The following is a 15,392-nucleotide window of genomic DNA, read 5'->3' on the forward strand; positions in this document are numbered from 1 at the left end:
AGAGACCAGCGCAGCGGGAAAGGCCCGCAGAACCACCGCCTTTATCCTCCTGTCTGAGAGCCCGGAGGCCCGTGGACATGGCCCTGAACCAGAACCACTCGGAGTCCGGCGGAGTCATCATCAACAACAGTGAAAGGTAACGATGGCGTAACTTGCTAGCTAGCAGCTCCCGTTAACGGACCCACAGTTTCTACTCTGTCTCTCCGGGGACAACGTCACAGCCACGTCACTCAGAAATAAACACAACTCATATGTGTCGTATGTGTGAACTGGTGGGGACGCTCTCCCAATCAGGAACACGACTCTGGTCCGCACAGCGCAGCTCACTGTTAGCCAACTCCATTTAACTGAGATGGTAACTTTAGCATCTGTTAGCTTGTTTATCGTATAGCCTCAGTCTGTGAAGAGTCCGGTGCTGGTTCCTGACAGCAGCTTTATGACACGTCACATGTGAGCCGAACCGAAGACTGACCCCTGATCAGTGTCAGACAACATCAGGTTTACACCGGAACACCAGCTGACCAGCGAGGCCACGGCGACTGTCACAGCGCCATGTTTCTTAATGGGACATTCGCTTGAACATGGCCTTCAACCTGTTACATCATCACTGCAGTCAACCACGGAGACGTTATCACGCCAGTGTTTACTTGTTCACGTTGTCACTCAAACATCTGGAAGGTGTAACGTTATTTCATCATATGAACAATTTTACTGCAGGACAGCTGCTCCATCACTGACTCCACCACTGTCTCCATCACTGACTCCATCACTGACTCCATCACTGCTCACTGACTCCATCACTGACTCCATCACTGACTCCATCACTGTCTCCATCACTGCTCACTGACTCCATCACTGACTCCATCACTGACTCCACCACTGTCTCCATCACTGACTCCATCACTGACTCCATCACTGACTCCACCACTGTCTCCATCACTGACTCCATCACTGCTCACTGACTCCATCACTGACTCCATCACTGACTCCACCACTGTCTCCATCACTGACTCCATCACTGTCTCCATCACTGACTCCATCACTGCTCACTGTCTCCATCACTGACTCCATCACTGCTCACTGACTCCATCACTGACTCCATCACTGACTCCATTACTGCTCACTGTCTCCATCACTGCTCACTGACTCCATCACTGACTCCATCACCGCTCACTGACTCCATCACTGCTCACTGACTCCATCACTGTCTCCATCACTGACTCCATCACTGACTCCATCACTGCTCACTGACTCCATCACTGACTCCATCACTGTCTCCATCACTGCTCACTGACTCCATCACTGACTCCATCACTGTCTCCATTACTGCTCACTGACTCCATCACTGCTCACTGACTCCATCACTGACTCCATCACTGCTCACTGACTCCATCACTGACTCCATCACTGTCTCCATCACTGACTCCATCACTGCTCACTGACTCCATCACTGCTCACTGACTCCATCACTGTTCACTGTCTCCATCACTGTCTCCATCACTGTCTCCATCACTGCTCACTGACTCCATCACTGACTCCATCACTATCTCCATTACTGCTCACTGACTCCATCACTGCTCACTGACTCCATCACTGACTCCATCACTGTCTCCATTACTGCTCACTGTCTCCATCACTGACTCCATCACTGCTCACTGACTCCATCACTGTTCACTGTCTCCATCACTGACTCCATTACTGCTCACTGACTCCATCACTGACTCCATCACTGTCTCCATTACTGCTCACTGTCTCCATCACTGACTCCATCACTGTTCACTGTCTCCATCACTGTCTCCATCACTGCTCACTGACTCCATCACTGACTCCATTACTGCTCACTGACTCCATCACTGACTCCATCACTGTTCACTGTCTCCATCACTGACTCCATTACTGCTCACTGACTCCATCACTGACTCCATCACTGTCTCCATTACTGCTCACTGTCTCCATCACTGACTCCATCACTGTTCACTGTCTCCATCACTGTCTCCATCACTGCTCACTGTCTCCATCACTGACTCCATTACTGCTCACTGACTCCATCACTGACTCCATCACTGCTCACTGACTCCATCACTGTCTCCATCACTGCTCACTGACTCCATCACTGTCTCCATTACTGCTCACTGTCTCCATCACTGCTCACTGACTCCATCACTGTCTCCATCACTGACTCCATCACTGACTCCATCACTGTCTCCATCACTGCTCACTGACTCCATCACTGACTCCATCACTGACTCCACCACTGTCTCCATCACTGACTCCATCACTGACTCCATCACTGACTCCACCACTGTCTCCATCACTGACTCCATCACTGCTCACTGACTCCATCACTGACTCCATCACTGACTCCACCACTGACTCCATCACTGTCTCCATCACTGACTCCATCACTGCTCACTGTCTCCATCACTGACTCCATCACTGCTCACTGACTCCATCACTGACTCCATCACTGACTCCATTACTGCTCACTGTCTCCATCACTGCTCACTGACTCCATCACTGACTCCATCACCGCTCACTGACTCCATCACTGCTCACTGACTCCATCACTGTCTCCATCACTGACTCCATCACTGACTCCATCACTGCTCACTGACTCCATCACTGACTCCATCACTGTCTCCATCACTGCTCACTGACTCCATCACTGACTCCATCACTGTCTCCATTACTGCTCACTGACTCCATCACTGCTCACTGACTCCATCACTGTCTCCATCACTGACTCCATCACTGACTCCATCACTGACTCCATCACTGCTCACTGACTCCATCACTGACTCCATCACTGACTCCATCACTGCTCACTGACTCCATCACTGCTCACTGACTCCATCACTGTTCACTGTCTCCATCACTGTCTCCATCACTGTCTCCATCACTGCTCACTGACTCCATCACTGACTCCATCACTGTCTCCATTACTGCTCACTGACTCCATCACTGCTCACTGACTCCATCACTGACTCCATCACTGTCTCCATTACTGCTCACTGTCTCCATCACTGACTCCATCACTGCTCACTGACTCCATCACTGTTCACTGTCTCCATCACTGACTCCATTACTGCTCACTGACTCCATCACTGACTCCATCACTGTCTCCATTACTGCTCACTGTCTCCATCACTGACTCCATCACTGTTCACTGTCTCCATCACTGTCTCCATCACTGCTCACTGACTCCATCACTGACTCCATTACTGCTCACTGACTCCATCACTGACTCCATCACTGTTCACTGTCTCCATCACTGACTCCATTACTGCTCACTGACTCCATCACTGACTCCATCACTGTCTCCATTACTGCTCACTGTCTCCATCACTGACTCCATCACTGTTCACTGTCTCCATCACTGTCTCCATCACTGCTCACTGTCTCCATCACTGACTCCATTACTGCTCACTGACTCCATCACTGACTCCATCACTGCTCACTGACTCCATCACTGTCTCCATCACTGCTCACTGACTCCATCACTGTCTCCATTACTGCTCACTGTCTCCATCACTGCTCACTGACTCCATCACTGTCTCCATCACTGTCTCCATCACTGCTCACTGACTCCATCACTGACTCCATCACTGTCTCCATTACTGCTCACTGTCTCCATCACTGCTCACTGACTCCATCACTGACTCCATCACTGCTCACTGTCTCCATCACTGCTCACTGACTCCATCACTGACTCCATCACTGCTCACTGACTCCATCACTGTCTCCATCACTGTCTCCATTACTGCTCACTGACTCCATCACTGCTCACTGACTCCATCACTGTCTCCATCACTGTCTCCATCACTGCTCACTGTCTCCATCACTGCTCACTGTCTCCATCACTGACTCCATCACTGTCTCCATCACTGCTCACTGACTCCATCACTGACTCCATCACTGTCTCCATTACTGCTCACTGTCTCCATCACTGCTCACTGACTCCATCACTGCTCACTGACTCCATCACTGTCTCCATCACTGCTCACTGACTCCATCACTGACTCCATCACTGCTCACTGTCTCCATCACTGCTCACTGACTCCATCACTGACTCCATCACTGCTCACTGACTCCATCACTGTCTCCATCACTGACTCCATCACTGCTCACTGACTCCACCACTGCTCACTGACTCCATCACTGACTCCATCACTGCTCACTGACTCCATCACTGTCTCCATCACTGACTCCATCACTGACTCCATCACTGCTCACTGACTCCACCACTGCTCACTGACTCCATCACTGACTCCATCACTGCTCACTGACTCCATCACTGTCTCCATCACTGACTCCATCACTGCTCACTGACTCCACCACTGCTCACTGACTCCATCACTGACTCCATCACTGCTCACTGACTCCATCACTGACTCCATCACTGTCTCCATCACTGACTCCATCACTGTTCACTGTCTCCATCACTGTCTCCATCACTGCTCACTGTCTCCATCACTGACTCCATTACTGCTCACTGACTCCATCACTGACTCCATCACTGCTCACTGACTCCATCACTGTCTCCATCACTGCTCACTGACTCCATCACTGACTCCATTACTGCTCACTGTCTTCATCACTGACTCCATCACTGACTCCATTACTGCTCACTGTCTCCATCACTGACTCCATCACTGTCTCCATTACTGCTCACTGACTCCATCACTGACTCCATTACTGCTCACTGTCTCCATCACTGCTCACTGACTCCATCACTGACTCCATCACTGACTCCATCACTGCTCACTGACTCCATCACTGACTCCATCACTGTCGCCATCACTGACTCCATCACTGCTCACTGACTCCATCACTGACTCCATCACTGTCTCCATCACTGCTCACTGTCTCCATCACTGACTCCATCACTGCTCACTGACTCCATCACTGACTCCATCACTGTCTCCATCACTGACTCCATCACTGTCTCCATCACTGCTCACTGACTCCATCACTGACTCCATCACTGACTCCATCACTGCTCACTGACTCCATCACTGTCTCCATCACTGTCGCCATAACTGACTCCATCACTGCTCACTGTCTCCATCACTGACTCCATCACTGTCTCCATCACTGCTCACTGTCTCCATCACTGACTCCATCACTGACTCCATCACTGCTCACTGACTCCATCACTGTCGCCATCACTGACTCCATCACTGCTCACTGACTCCATCACTGTCTCCATCACTGTCTCCATCACTGACTCCATCACTGCTCACTGACTCCATCACTGACTCCATCACTGCTCACTGACTCCATCACTGTCTCCATCACTGTCTCCATCACTGTCTCCATCACTGACTCCATCACTGCTCACTGACTCCATCACTGACTCCATCACTGACTCCATCACTGTTCACTGTCTCCATCACTGTCTCCATCACTGCTCACTGACTCCATCACTGTCTCCATCACTGCTCACTGACTCCATCACTGACTCCATCACTGTCTCCATTACTGCTCACTGACTCCATCACTGCTCACTGACTCCATCACTGACTCCATCACTGTCTCCATTACTGCTCACTGTCTCCATCACTGACTCCATCACTGCTCACTGACTCCATCACTGTTCACTGTCTCCATCACTGACTCCATCACTGACTCCATCACTGCTCACTGACTCCATCACTGTCTCCATCACTGTCTCCATCACTGACTCCATCACTGCTCACTGACTCCATCACTGACTCCATCACTGACTCCATCACTGTTCACTGTCTCCATCACTGTCTCCATCACTGCTCACTGACTCCATCACTGTCTCCATCACTGCTCACTGACTCCATCACTGACTCCATCACTGTCTCCATTACTGCTCACTGACTCCATCACTGCTCACTGACTCCATCACTGACTCCATCACTGACTCCATCACTGTCTCCATTACTGCTCACTGTCTCCATCACTGACTCCATCACTGTTCACTGTCTCCATCACTGTCTCCATCACTGACTCCATTACTGCTCACTGACTCCATCACTGACTCCATCACTGTTCACTGTCTCCATCACTGACTCCATTACTGCTCACTGACTCCATCACTGACTCCATCACTGTCTCCATTACTGCTCACTGTCTCCATCACTGACTCCATCACTGTTCACTGTCTCCATCACTGTCTCCATCACTGCTCACTGTCTCCATCACTGACTCCATTACTGCTCACTGACTCCATCACTGACTCCATCACTGCTCACTGACTCCATCACTGTCTCCATCACTGCTCACTGACTCCATCACTGTCTCCATTACTGCTCACTGTCTCCATCACTGCTCACTGACTCCATCACTGTCTCCATCACTGTCTCCATCACTGCTCACTGACTCCATCACTGACTCCATCACTGTCTCCATTACTGCTCACTGTCTCCATCACTGCTCACTGACTCCATCACTGATCACTGTCTCCATCACTGCTCACTGACTCCATCACTGACTCCATCACTGTCTCCATTACTGCTCACTGACTCCATCACTGCTCACTGACTCCATCACTGTCTCCATCACTGTCTCCATCACTGCTCACTGTCTCCATCACTGCTCACTGTCTCCATCACTGACTCCATCACTGTCTCCATCACTGCTCACTGACTCCATCACTGACTCCATCACTGTCTCCATTACTGCTCACTGTCTCCATCACTGCTCACTGACTCCATCACTGCTCACTGACTCCATCACTGTCTCCATCACTGCTCACTGACTCCATCACTGACTCCATCACTGCTCACTGTCTCCATCACTGCTCACTGACTCCATCACTGTCTCCATCACTGCTCACTGTCTTCATCACTGACTCCATCACTGACTCCATTACTGCTCACTGACTCCATCACTGACTCCATTACTGCTCACTGTCTCCATCACTGCTCACTGACTCCATCACTGACTCCATCACTGACTCCATCACTGTCTCCATCACTGCTCACTGTCTCCATCACTGACTCCATCACTGTCTCCATCACTGCTCACTGACTCCATCACTGACTCCATCACTGTCTCCATTACTGCTCACTGTCTCCATCACTGCTCACTGACTCCATCACTGCTCACTGACTCCATCACTGTCTCCATCACTGCTCACTGACTCCATCACTGACTCCATCACTGCTCACTGTCTCCATCACTGCTCACTGACTCCATCACTGACTCCATCACTGACTCCATTACTGCTCACTGTCTCCATCACTGCTCACTGACTCCATCACTGACTCCATCACTGTCGCCATCACTGACTCCATTACTGCTCACTGACTCCATCACTGTCTCCATCACTGTCTCCATCACTGACTCCATCACTGTCTCCATCACTGCTCACTGTCTCCATCACTGACTCCATCACTGCTCACTGACTCCATCACTGACTCCATCACTGTCGCCATCACTGACTCCATCACTGCTCACTGACTCCATCACTGTCTCCATCACTGTCTCCATCACTGTCTCCATCACTGACTCCATCACTGCTCACTGACTTGCTCTGTAGTGAAATGTTTGTATGTCTCAGAGTCAGATTCTTCTAGAAGACACTGTGGTGCCATAATAAACCATCACAGCTCACTCAGAACAGCAGTAAGCCTAATCCTGTTACTGTAGTCCTGTTTACTGACAGGAAGCCATGTTTAGTGACTGGACAGTTGCACAATAACAGGTGATCTCATCTTTAAGCTGTTCAGTCAAAGTTTATAAAAGTGGGTCTTGACTCTTTAGTAATCAAACAAAAATAATGTGATCTTTTAAAATGTTTACACTGAAAATGTGATGTAATAGAAATGTTCCTGTTCTCTGATCAGGTTGTTGTGTCCTGTGTTGTTGTCTCTCTGTCGTCAGTGTGTTGATGAACTATGACAATGTGGAGCTGGTGTTCTGTGATGTGGACAGTCTGCCTGAAGCCTTCAGAAAGAGCAAGAAGGGAAGCATCTACCTGACTCCATACAGGGTGAGAGACGACCAGACCTCTGATCTGTGTTCAGCCACAGCAAGTACACAACAACCTGACAGCTACTGATGAGCAGCGCTGTGTGTAGTTGTGTGTGAGAGGTTTTGGGGGGGGGGGGTGGGGGGGGTTGATGCTGAGGTGATGTTATTGGCCTGTTTCCTCTCAGGTGATCTTCCTGGCTAAAGGCCACGATGCACTGCAGTCATTCATGATGCCCTTCTACCTGATGAAGGGCTGTGAGGTCAAACAGCCGGTGCTGGGAGCCAACTACATCAAGGGCACCATCACTGCCGAGCCCGGAGGTAGGTGTGAGTCTGTGTGGTTCAGGGTGTTAGTGTTCAGTGCACAGTAACCACAGTGGATTCATGGTGTATTACACCTACAGGTGGCTGGGAGGGCGGGGCTACCTTTAAGCTTGTCTTTGCTGCTGGAGGAGCCATAGAGTTTGGACAGTACATGCTGCAGGTCGCCGCTCAGGGTATGATGACAAACCACTACCATGGTAACTTGCTGTTGTAGCCGTGACTTCCTGACCTCTTTGTCCTGTGTCTCAGCGTCCAGGGGCCAGCCGGTGACCTCTGGGTTTGGTGGATGCCCCTATATGGCCAACGGAGCCTACGCCCACCCTCCTCCCCCCGCCAATGGGATGTATCTGTCTGGAGCTCCACCTGGCTACTCCTACCCCAACCCCCCTCCTCCAGGTAGAAGCTGTGACACCTGCAGCCGTCATCAGTGATGTCACAGAGATGTGAGATAACAGCAGCATGTGTATGTTCTGCCGTCCAGGTGGAGTCTACCCCAGCTTGCCAGCGTTTGATGCCTCTGCAGCCTACATCCCCCCACCTCCATACTCTGCTCCCCTGGGCCAGCAGCCACCACATGACCCAGACCTCCCCTCCTCCGCAGCAGGTGAGTGAGGCCGAGAGGCAGCAGGTGTGAGTGCAGTGATACTTCAGGAGTGTTGTGTTATTTTAACGCCTTCACTGTTGATGTCAGTGTCAGTTCTCAAACAGGCTGCAGTGCTTCAGCCAGGTCCATAATCCATGTTGTGTACTGGTTTGTGGTGATGTTGTGATGATTGTGTTACTCTGCTGTTTGAATTAATGAATCCAGTCAGTGTGTAACTGTGTGTTTCTTCTTAACAAAAACGTAAAACCCCCCCCGTACCAGCGGAGGCCAAAGCAGCCGAGGCAGCAGCGAGTGCCAGCTGTGCCACGCTGCCTCCTACACATGTGTACCTGCCACAGGTGAGTTCCCTCCCTCCCTGTTTACACAGGTGAGGAGTGTGAACTGCTCCTCGTTGACTCAGGAGCTTTAAACATTTTCATGACATTTAAAAACATATTTTATTTGTTTTTGTGTCTGTAAGTTCTGCAGAAGCTAATTAATGAATTAGTCAATTCAATAAGAAGTTAATTAACATGAGGAAACAAACAGCTGATTAAACCAGGTGAACGGGGACAGGTGGCTCTCCAGCCTTTGCAGAGTTGATCTGGTCTGATCTGGTCCTGTTTTCTTGATGCTTTCACTGCCCTCTGTTCTCTTATACTGATGTAATAGTGATGTTTATGATCAGTCTGTCCTGTCTCTGCAGGACAAACCCCCTCCGTACTCTCCTCCAGAGGACAAGAAGAACCAGTAGACCTGCATCACCCTCAGTCCTCCGTCCTCCTGGATCACCTGTTTCTCATCAAGAGGCTTTTTAACGTCCTCTCCTCTTCCTCCTCTGGTCTCACCCTCCATCTCTCTCCCAAACCTTCCTCATTCCTGTTAATAATAAATATCATCATCATCATCTGCAGCTCCTGTCCCTGATGAAGATGAGAAATGGTCTCAGAAGCCTGTTGGGGGGTTGTGGGGGGTGGGGGTGGGGTGGGGTGGGGTGGGGGGGGGGGGCAGGTAGGTTTTAGCAGCGTCAGGCCCCGACAGTGACTCCTGATCCTGGATTACTGGAGGGGGGGTACTGCCAGGAGGGATTACAGCAGAGCCGTGATGTCACTTCCTGTATGTCATAGCTCCCCACCAGCCTGCTTTAGTGTCTAACATAGATTCAGACATTAGACCTGGACCATCAGGGTTTAGACTCTGAGGTCCTTATCTGAGTCTGATCTGGACTCTTCCTGTCTCTAATCTGTATCTGTGGCTGATCTCTGCACTTTCACTGCTGTGCGTCGGCTCCTGTTTGCTCTGTGTATAATATTAATGATAATAATGATAATTACACTCTGTATTTATTTCAACTAATTTATTAATTAAAATGTACACGTTAAACTGAGAAAATGAAGCACGATCAGCTGATGCACGACTGGATTTTATTAAATGATTCATGTGTTAACGTCTCTGTCTTTATTTCTACACGGGGGGGGGGTCTGTCACAGTCAGTAGTTCTCGTCTGCAGAGTCCCAAAAACTGAAGCTTATGTCCTGAGCCTCAGGGGCCTCAGTGTTCACAGCTCTGCTCATGATTTTAAAAAAGTGATTTAAAACATCAGCAGGTTGATCACAGGTTGTGTTTTCATCCCAACATCAGTGGTGATTTATATATAATAATAATTACTTCATGATCAGGCCGCAGCAGTTTGTTTCCTTCACTGATGAACCATCAGAGGAGATTGTACTTTAACAGCTCATTGTCCTGTTCACATGATCGACTGTCTCACACCTGTTTCACACCTGGATACTGTCCTGAGATGAAACATCAAGAGAAAACATTTCATCAGCATCAGTTTTAGTTTTTTTTCTGGAACTAAAGAAAGTTCAGTTTGTAGATGAACTCTGAGACACAGCTCAGGTGAGCCCATGGAGTCATGTGACTCCTCAGCAGAACAAACATGCTCCTCCCTCTTAATGACACCTGTGCACACCTGTGTGTCTCCAGCTCAGAAGAACAGGCTGATGAACTGTGTTTGAATGAGTCGATGATGTGAACCAGACCCTTAGAGTCTGTGACCTCTGACCTCAGATCAGGTGTGATGATGTGAACAGGTAAAGGAGTCAGAGACCATCAGTCTGTTCGGCTGAATCTAAGAGGGAAGCCAGTCACAGTAGAAACAATAAAATGTTGGGGGAGGGGGGCTCCTCTTCTCCTGGCTCAGCTCATGTGGAGCAGAGGGTGATGCTGACCCCCTCCCCTATCCAGCAGGCGGGGAACAGCTCCTGGGTGAAGGCACAGTGGAAGGCGTGGAGCCTGGTCTGCCCGTCTCCGTAGTAGGTGAGCGTTCCCGCCTCGTAGTCCAGCAGCATCCCGATGCGACTGTGCTGGGAGTGGCCCACCAGGGTCTCCCTCCGGCCGTTGTGCCAGGCGCTGAGCTGATGCTCGTCCAGCTGCAGGCTCCAGGACAGCTCGTTCATTCCCACCATGCACCTCTTCCCCTTCTCCTTCCTGGGAATCGCCTCGTAGGTTACCTGAGGAGAGGAGGGGACAGGATGAAGGTGAGCGTGTCAGCACCAATTAAACAAAGTGCACAGACACGTGATCCGGTCAAGTCCACTAAGAGTGAGGGGGTCCCTGAGTCCTCAGTCTGTTTCCTCTGGAACCATGAAGGTCTGAACAAACCTGCATCAGAGTCTGGACTGAGACCAGCAGGCCGGTACAGTAGTACACCAGTACACCAGTAACGTAGTACACTAGTACAGTAGTACACCGGTACACCAGTACAGTAGTACAGCGGTACAGTAGTACACTGGTACACCAGTTTGACTCCACCAGTACCTGTAACACCGAGCTCTTGATTGGACAGTATCCAGACTGAGAGCAGTCATGTTGCTAATGCTAACGCTAGCAGACAGAGACAAACATGGTAACTGTGCTGGATTTATGTGATGATGACGACATCTATGATTCACCATTTGTTGATCATGTTTCCTGGTGGTGACGTTAAACACACCTGGAAACACCTGGAGGGGACATTAAATCCTGGACCACTGGTCTGTTCTCTGCTGATCTGGAGCACATCACTGTCAGTGAGGCTCTCAGTTATTTCAGACTGTGTGAAGAGGCTGACCTGTCCCTCAGTATCACACCTGTATGGACCCCTCACGTCACTGTGCTAACAGCAAACACAGGTGTTTACCCCGAGGTAGGCCCAGGGCTTGGACACCTCCAGCTCCCAGTAGTGCTGTCCGTGGGTGAAGCCCTGGAAGCAGAGCACCTGCCAGGTGTGATCGAAGCGGGCTTCGTGAGCTGGGACGGGCCGGGGCCCAGAGGTCAGGTGCTCCGCTCTCCGGTTCTCCTGGGACAGAAACAGGTGCCCGTTGGCCGTGCGGGGGTCAAAGGTCAGAGAGCATCGGTCTGTAAGGATAAAGAAGCAGGAAGTGATTCTACCAAATTAAAAAACACCAGGAGTAAAGGAGAAACAGGACAACACAGGTCACAGGGGTCAGCGATGTCTGATGAGGATGAAGATGATGTGACCTTCACAGTGTCAGGCCGCGCTCTTCACCATCATCATTATTATTATCATCATTGTCACAACACGAGGTGAGGGAATATGTTGATGAAGACCGGAGGAACACCTGTTCCTGACTGCAGGTCAGGTGATGACACTGTGTGACCTCATTTCTCATCACTTTTAATTGATGTCGTCCAATCAGAAGCTCAGTAAACAGGTATCTAACAACAGGAATCTGACATGTCAGAGACGTACAGGCGCTGAGGCCCTCCCTCCCACCAGGGTGGCACGGAGCAGCTGGACTGGGAACCACGGCGAGGATCGGCCTCTTATCCTGAGGAGAACCTGGAGACCAGACAGGAATCAGAACCCAGAACCCAGACTGAGGACACAGCTGACTGTCAGAGGGAGCAGCTTACCGTCTTTGTCCTGACCCACGGCCACGCTCACAGCTTTGTCCAGGTCCTCAGAAACCAGCTTGGAGACCCGCGACAACACATCTGTGACGCCGTTCAGTCGCTCCAGAAGGTTCGGAGTCACGTCTGTGGGAACGACCTTGAAACGTGGAACTTCTATGAGCAGCGACTCCTGTGGAGACGAGAGAACTGTCAGCATGAAGAGACACACAGATGGGGCAGATGTGTCTGTGTCCAGATGTTATGTTGTTGCATCACAGTAAAACAACACAATCTTCTTCACGTGTGTGTTTCCTGTCACCGGGTCAGACAAACATCATCACACTGTCACAGACTCACAACAAAAACACAATGATCCACTTCAACGGCTACACAACAACAGGAAACTGAATAAGGTCAAAGATGGATGAAGATGTGAGAGGAAGTCATCATCACTGAGGAGGGCGTGGTCAGGTCAGGGGACCTGTGCCCTGTTGTCAGTTACCAGTGTGAACCAGTGTGAACAGCTGAGGTTTGACTGGTTCACACTGGTTCTGAAATGAGACGCTGAGCTGGTCCCTGCGTCATGTGACAGAACAGAAGCCTCTCACCTTGATGAGCTCTGTGTCAGGCAGGTGGTGCAGAGCTGCCATCTGGCCCTGGCTCTCCCGGAGTCTCTGGCAGTTCTCCTGCAGCTCAGCGAGCCGGGCCTGCGCCTCGGTGATGGCGGCCTCCCTCTGCTCCTGGACGAACAGCTCTGTGGCCTGCTGCTTCTCAGCCAGGACCTTCATCAGGGTGGAGAACTTGACACTGACCCAGGTTGAGGTCTGCTGCAGAGTCACCTGTCGACAGAAAACACAGACTCACACATCTTCTTCTAGATCTTAGTGTCAGGTGTTTTGATTCAGCTACACAACACGGACCAGTTCACACCTGGACGTGTGTCTCCTGTGTGAAAGGCGGAGAATAATCAGGTTCCTGATGTTCATTAAACTGGGTTTTAAAGTGACAGTTGTGGTCATGTGACGTGTGGTTGTGAGGTGGTCAGGTACACTCAGTGTGTTACTGCAGCAGATTCAGATCATTTTAGAGAAGCAGCAGGAACAGAGTGAATAATTTCAGAGCTTCATCTTTTCGTCAAAACAAAGTGAAGTTCAGCTCTTTCGGATTCTCTCAGCTGACCTGCGGCTGCGGCGTGATACAGTGAGGTGCACTTGTGTGTAGGAATACGGCAGTTCAGCTATTGAGAAAAATGTAGTACCAAGTACCAGTACCAACACATTTTTCCTGCTGACCCTGAACACAGCAGCTCATCAGGAGAACTCTGCAGGAGGAGATGATCTGAGACCGACGGCTGAAATGAAGGTTTCTGTGAAGTCACTGTTGAAACATTAAAACCGAACCTTTCACATGTTTCTGACATGTTGGTCACACTGAGGTGCAGTGAGGCTCTTCACCTGAGGACAGGTGTATCAGGAGTTTACCTCAGCCTGATTAATGTTCTCAGCCAGCTCACTGATACTCTTCTCCGTCTCCTCGATCAGTTTCGTCACCTCTTTCCTCTTCCTCTCCAGCAGCAGCTGCAGACAGGATACATCAGGTTTTACATGTGCACAGTGTGTGACTGACTCCATGTTACAGCTGTGGTGTTACTGTACCTCCTGATTCTCCCTCTCGGCCTCCAGCAGGACCTTCTCATGGGCCACACACTCTGAAATACCACACTCGCAGCACACAGACATCTTATCCTGCCTGCAGTAATAGACCAGAGGCTTCTTGTGGCGATCACACAGCAGCATGGCTTTAGCCCCTTCACCCCCCCTCATGAGCGACTCTCTGCAGGGGGGGCCACTGCTGTTAACAGCCTCAGTCAGGACCGACAGAGACACGTTACGTTTGAGGACAGGCCTTTTGTCAAACTGCTCGCTGCAGATGGGGCACTGAGGTCCGATGTCGGCCTTACTCTTGGTGTCCCAGTGAATGGTGATGCACTTCTGACAGAAGGTGTGTCCACAGGGGATGGTCACAGGGACCCGGAAACGCTCCAGGCAGATGACACAGATCAGGTTTGGATTCTGAGACTCCATCTCTGAAGACAGACCAGATACCTCTGAGGAGAGAGAGGAAACATAAGAGGATGGTGAAAATCTGACGGTCCCTGAACACATCAGTGTATGAACAGTGTCACAGTTAAACCTCTTTAATGTCTCATTTTAAAGCTTTCATACAGAAACACTTTGTGACAAAGTACAAATTACATTAACTATATTGTAGTTATGAGACTGGTGACCAGCAGAGACACAGTGAAGCTCCAGCTCTGACCTGATCTGACGTTAGCTCCCACATTAACTTAGCCCGGGAGGAGCTAACGTTAGCCCACATCCAGGTCAGTCACAGCTGCCCGGGACAAACAACCGTCTCAACACTAACACGGTCTGAGGGGTCGTTTCCACACACACACACCAGAGACAACACAAACACAACACAACACTGTTCTTACCACTTCTACAGACACAGCATCTACCTGAACACCAAATATCGCCAGATGAAGCTTCCCTGATGACGTCAGACGCAAAAATGACGCGTTCGTGTTCTGTCCGGAAAATTACAAACGCACAGGAACGGATCAGTAAAATAAAAT

General features: G+C 50.3%; 2 protein-coding genes across 3 annotated transcripts; one reads left to right on the forward strand and one right to left on the reverse strand.

Moving 5' to 3' along the window:
• The first annotated feature begins 1 nt into the window (after position 1).
• Positions 2–10,301, forward strand: wbp2 (WW domain binding protein 2). The gene is made up of 8 exons (XM_071473237.1): positions 2–136; positions 7,858–7,966; positions 8,133–8,268; positions 8,352–8,444; positions 8,521–8,667; positions 8,753–8,875; positions 9,137–9,213; positions 9,561–10,301. The coding sequence occupies exons 1-8, from the start codon at positions 78–80 to the stop codon at positions 9,606–9,608; spliced, it is 792 nt and encodes a 263-aa protein (XP_071329338.1). The 5' UTR covers positions 2–77; the 3' UTR covers positions 9,609–10,301.
• Positions 10,260–15,363, reverse strand: trim65 (tripartite motif containing 65). Of its 2 annotated transcripts, none has more exons than XM_071473220.1 (8): positions 15,252–15,363; positions 14,410–14,861; positions 14,236–14,331; positions 13,363–13,593; positions 12,776–12,944; positions 12,612–12,701; positions 12,039–12,256; positions 10,260–11,370 (listed from the first exon to the last, which is right to left on the reverse strand). In XM_071473220.1, exons 2-8 carry the CDS (start codon positions 14,836–14,838, stop codon positions 11,062–11,064), a joined length of 1,542 nt encoding a protein of 513 aa, XP_071329321.1. In that variant the 5' UTR covers positions 14,839–14,861; positions 15,252–15,363; the 3' UTR covers positions 10,260–11,061. The 2 variants fall into 2 exon arrangements, with proteins under 2 accessions (XP_071329321.1, XP_071329323.1); XM_071473222.1 differs by having other exon boundaries at positions 15,276–15,333.
• Positions 15,364–15,392: the final 29 nt, after the last annotated feature.

Source organism: Trachinotus anak, unplaced genomic scaffold (genome assembly GCF_046630095.1).
Source record: "Trachinotus anak isolate AG129_WGS33_773 ecotype Australia unplaced genomic scaffold, CSIRO_AGI_Tana_v1 ptg000048l, whole genome shotgun sequence".
In the NCBI taxonomy this organism is placed as follows: Eukaryota; Metazoa; Chordata; class Actinopteri; order Carangiformes; family Carangidae; genus Trachinotus; species Trachinotus anak.

Coding starts and splice junctions, on each gene's coding strand:
- wbp2 (XM_071473237.1), top strand. CDS start 78: ATGGCCCTGAACCAGAACCACTCGGAGTCCGGCGGAGTCATCATCAAC. Junction 137..7,857: donor ATCATCAACAACAGTGAAAG/GTAACGATGGCG, acceptor CTCTGTCGTCAG/TGTGTTGATGAACTATGACA. Junction 7,967..8,132: donor TCTACCTGACTCCATACAGG/GTGAGAGACGAC, acceptor GTTTCCTCTCAG/GTGATCTTCCTGGCTAAAGG.
- trim65 (XM_071473220.1), bottom strand. CDS start 14,838: ATGGAGTCTCAGAATCCAAACCTGATCTGTGTCATCTGCCTGGAGCGT. Junction 13,594..14,235: donor AGAACATTAATCAGGCTGAG/GTAAACTCCTGA, acceptor TTCTGTCGACAG/GTGACTCTGCAGCAGACCTC. Junction 12,702..12,775: donor CGTGGGTCAGGACAAAGACG/GTAAGCTGCTCC, acceptor TCTGGTCTCCAG/GTTCTCCTCAGGATAAGAGG.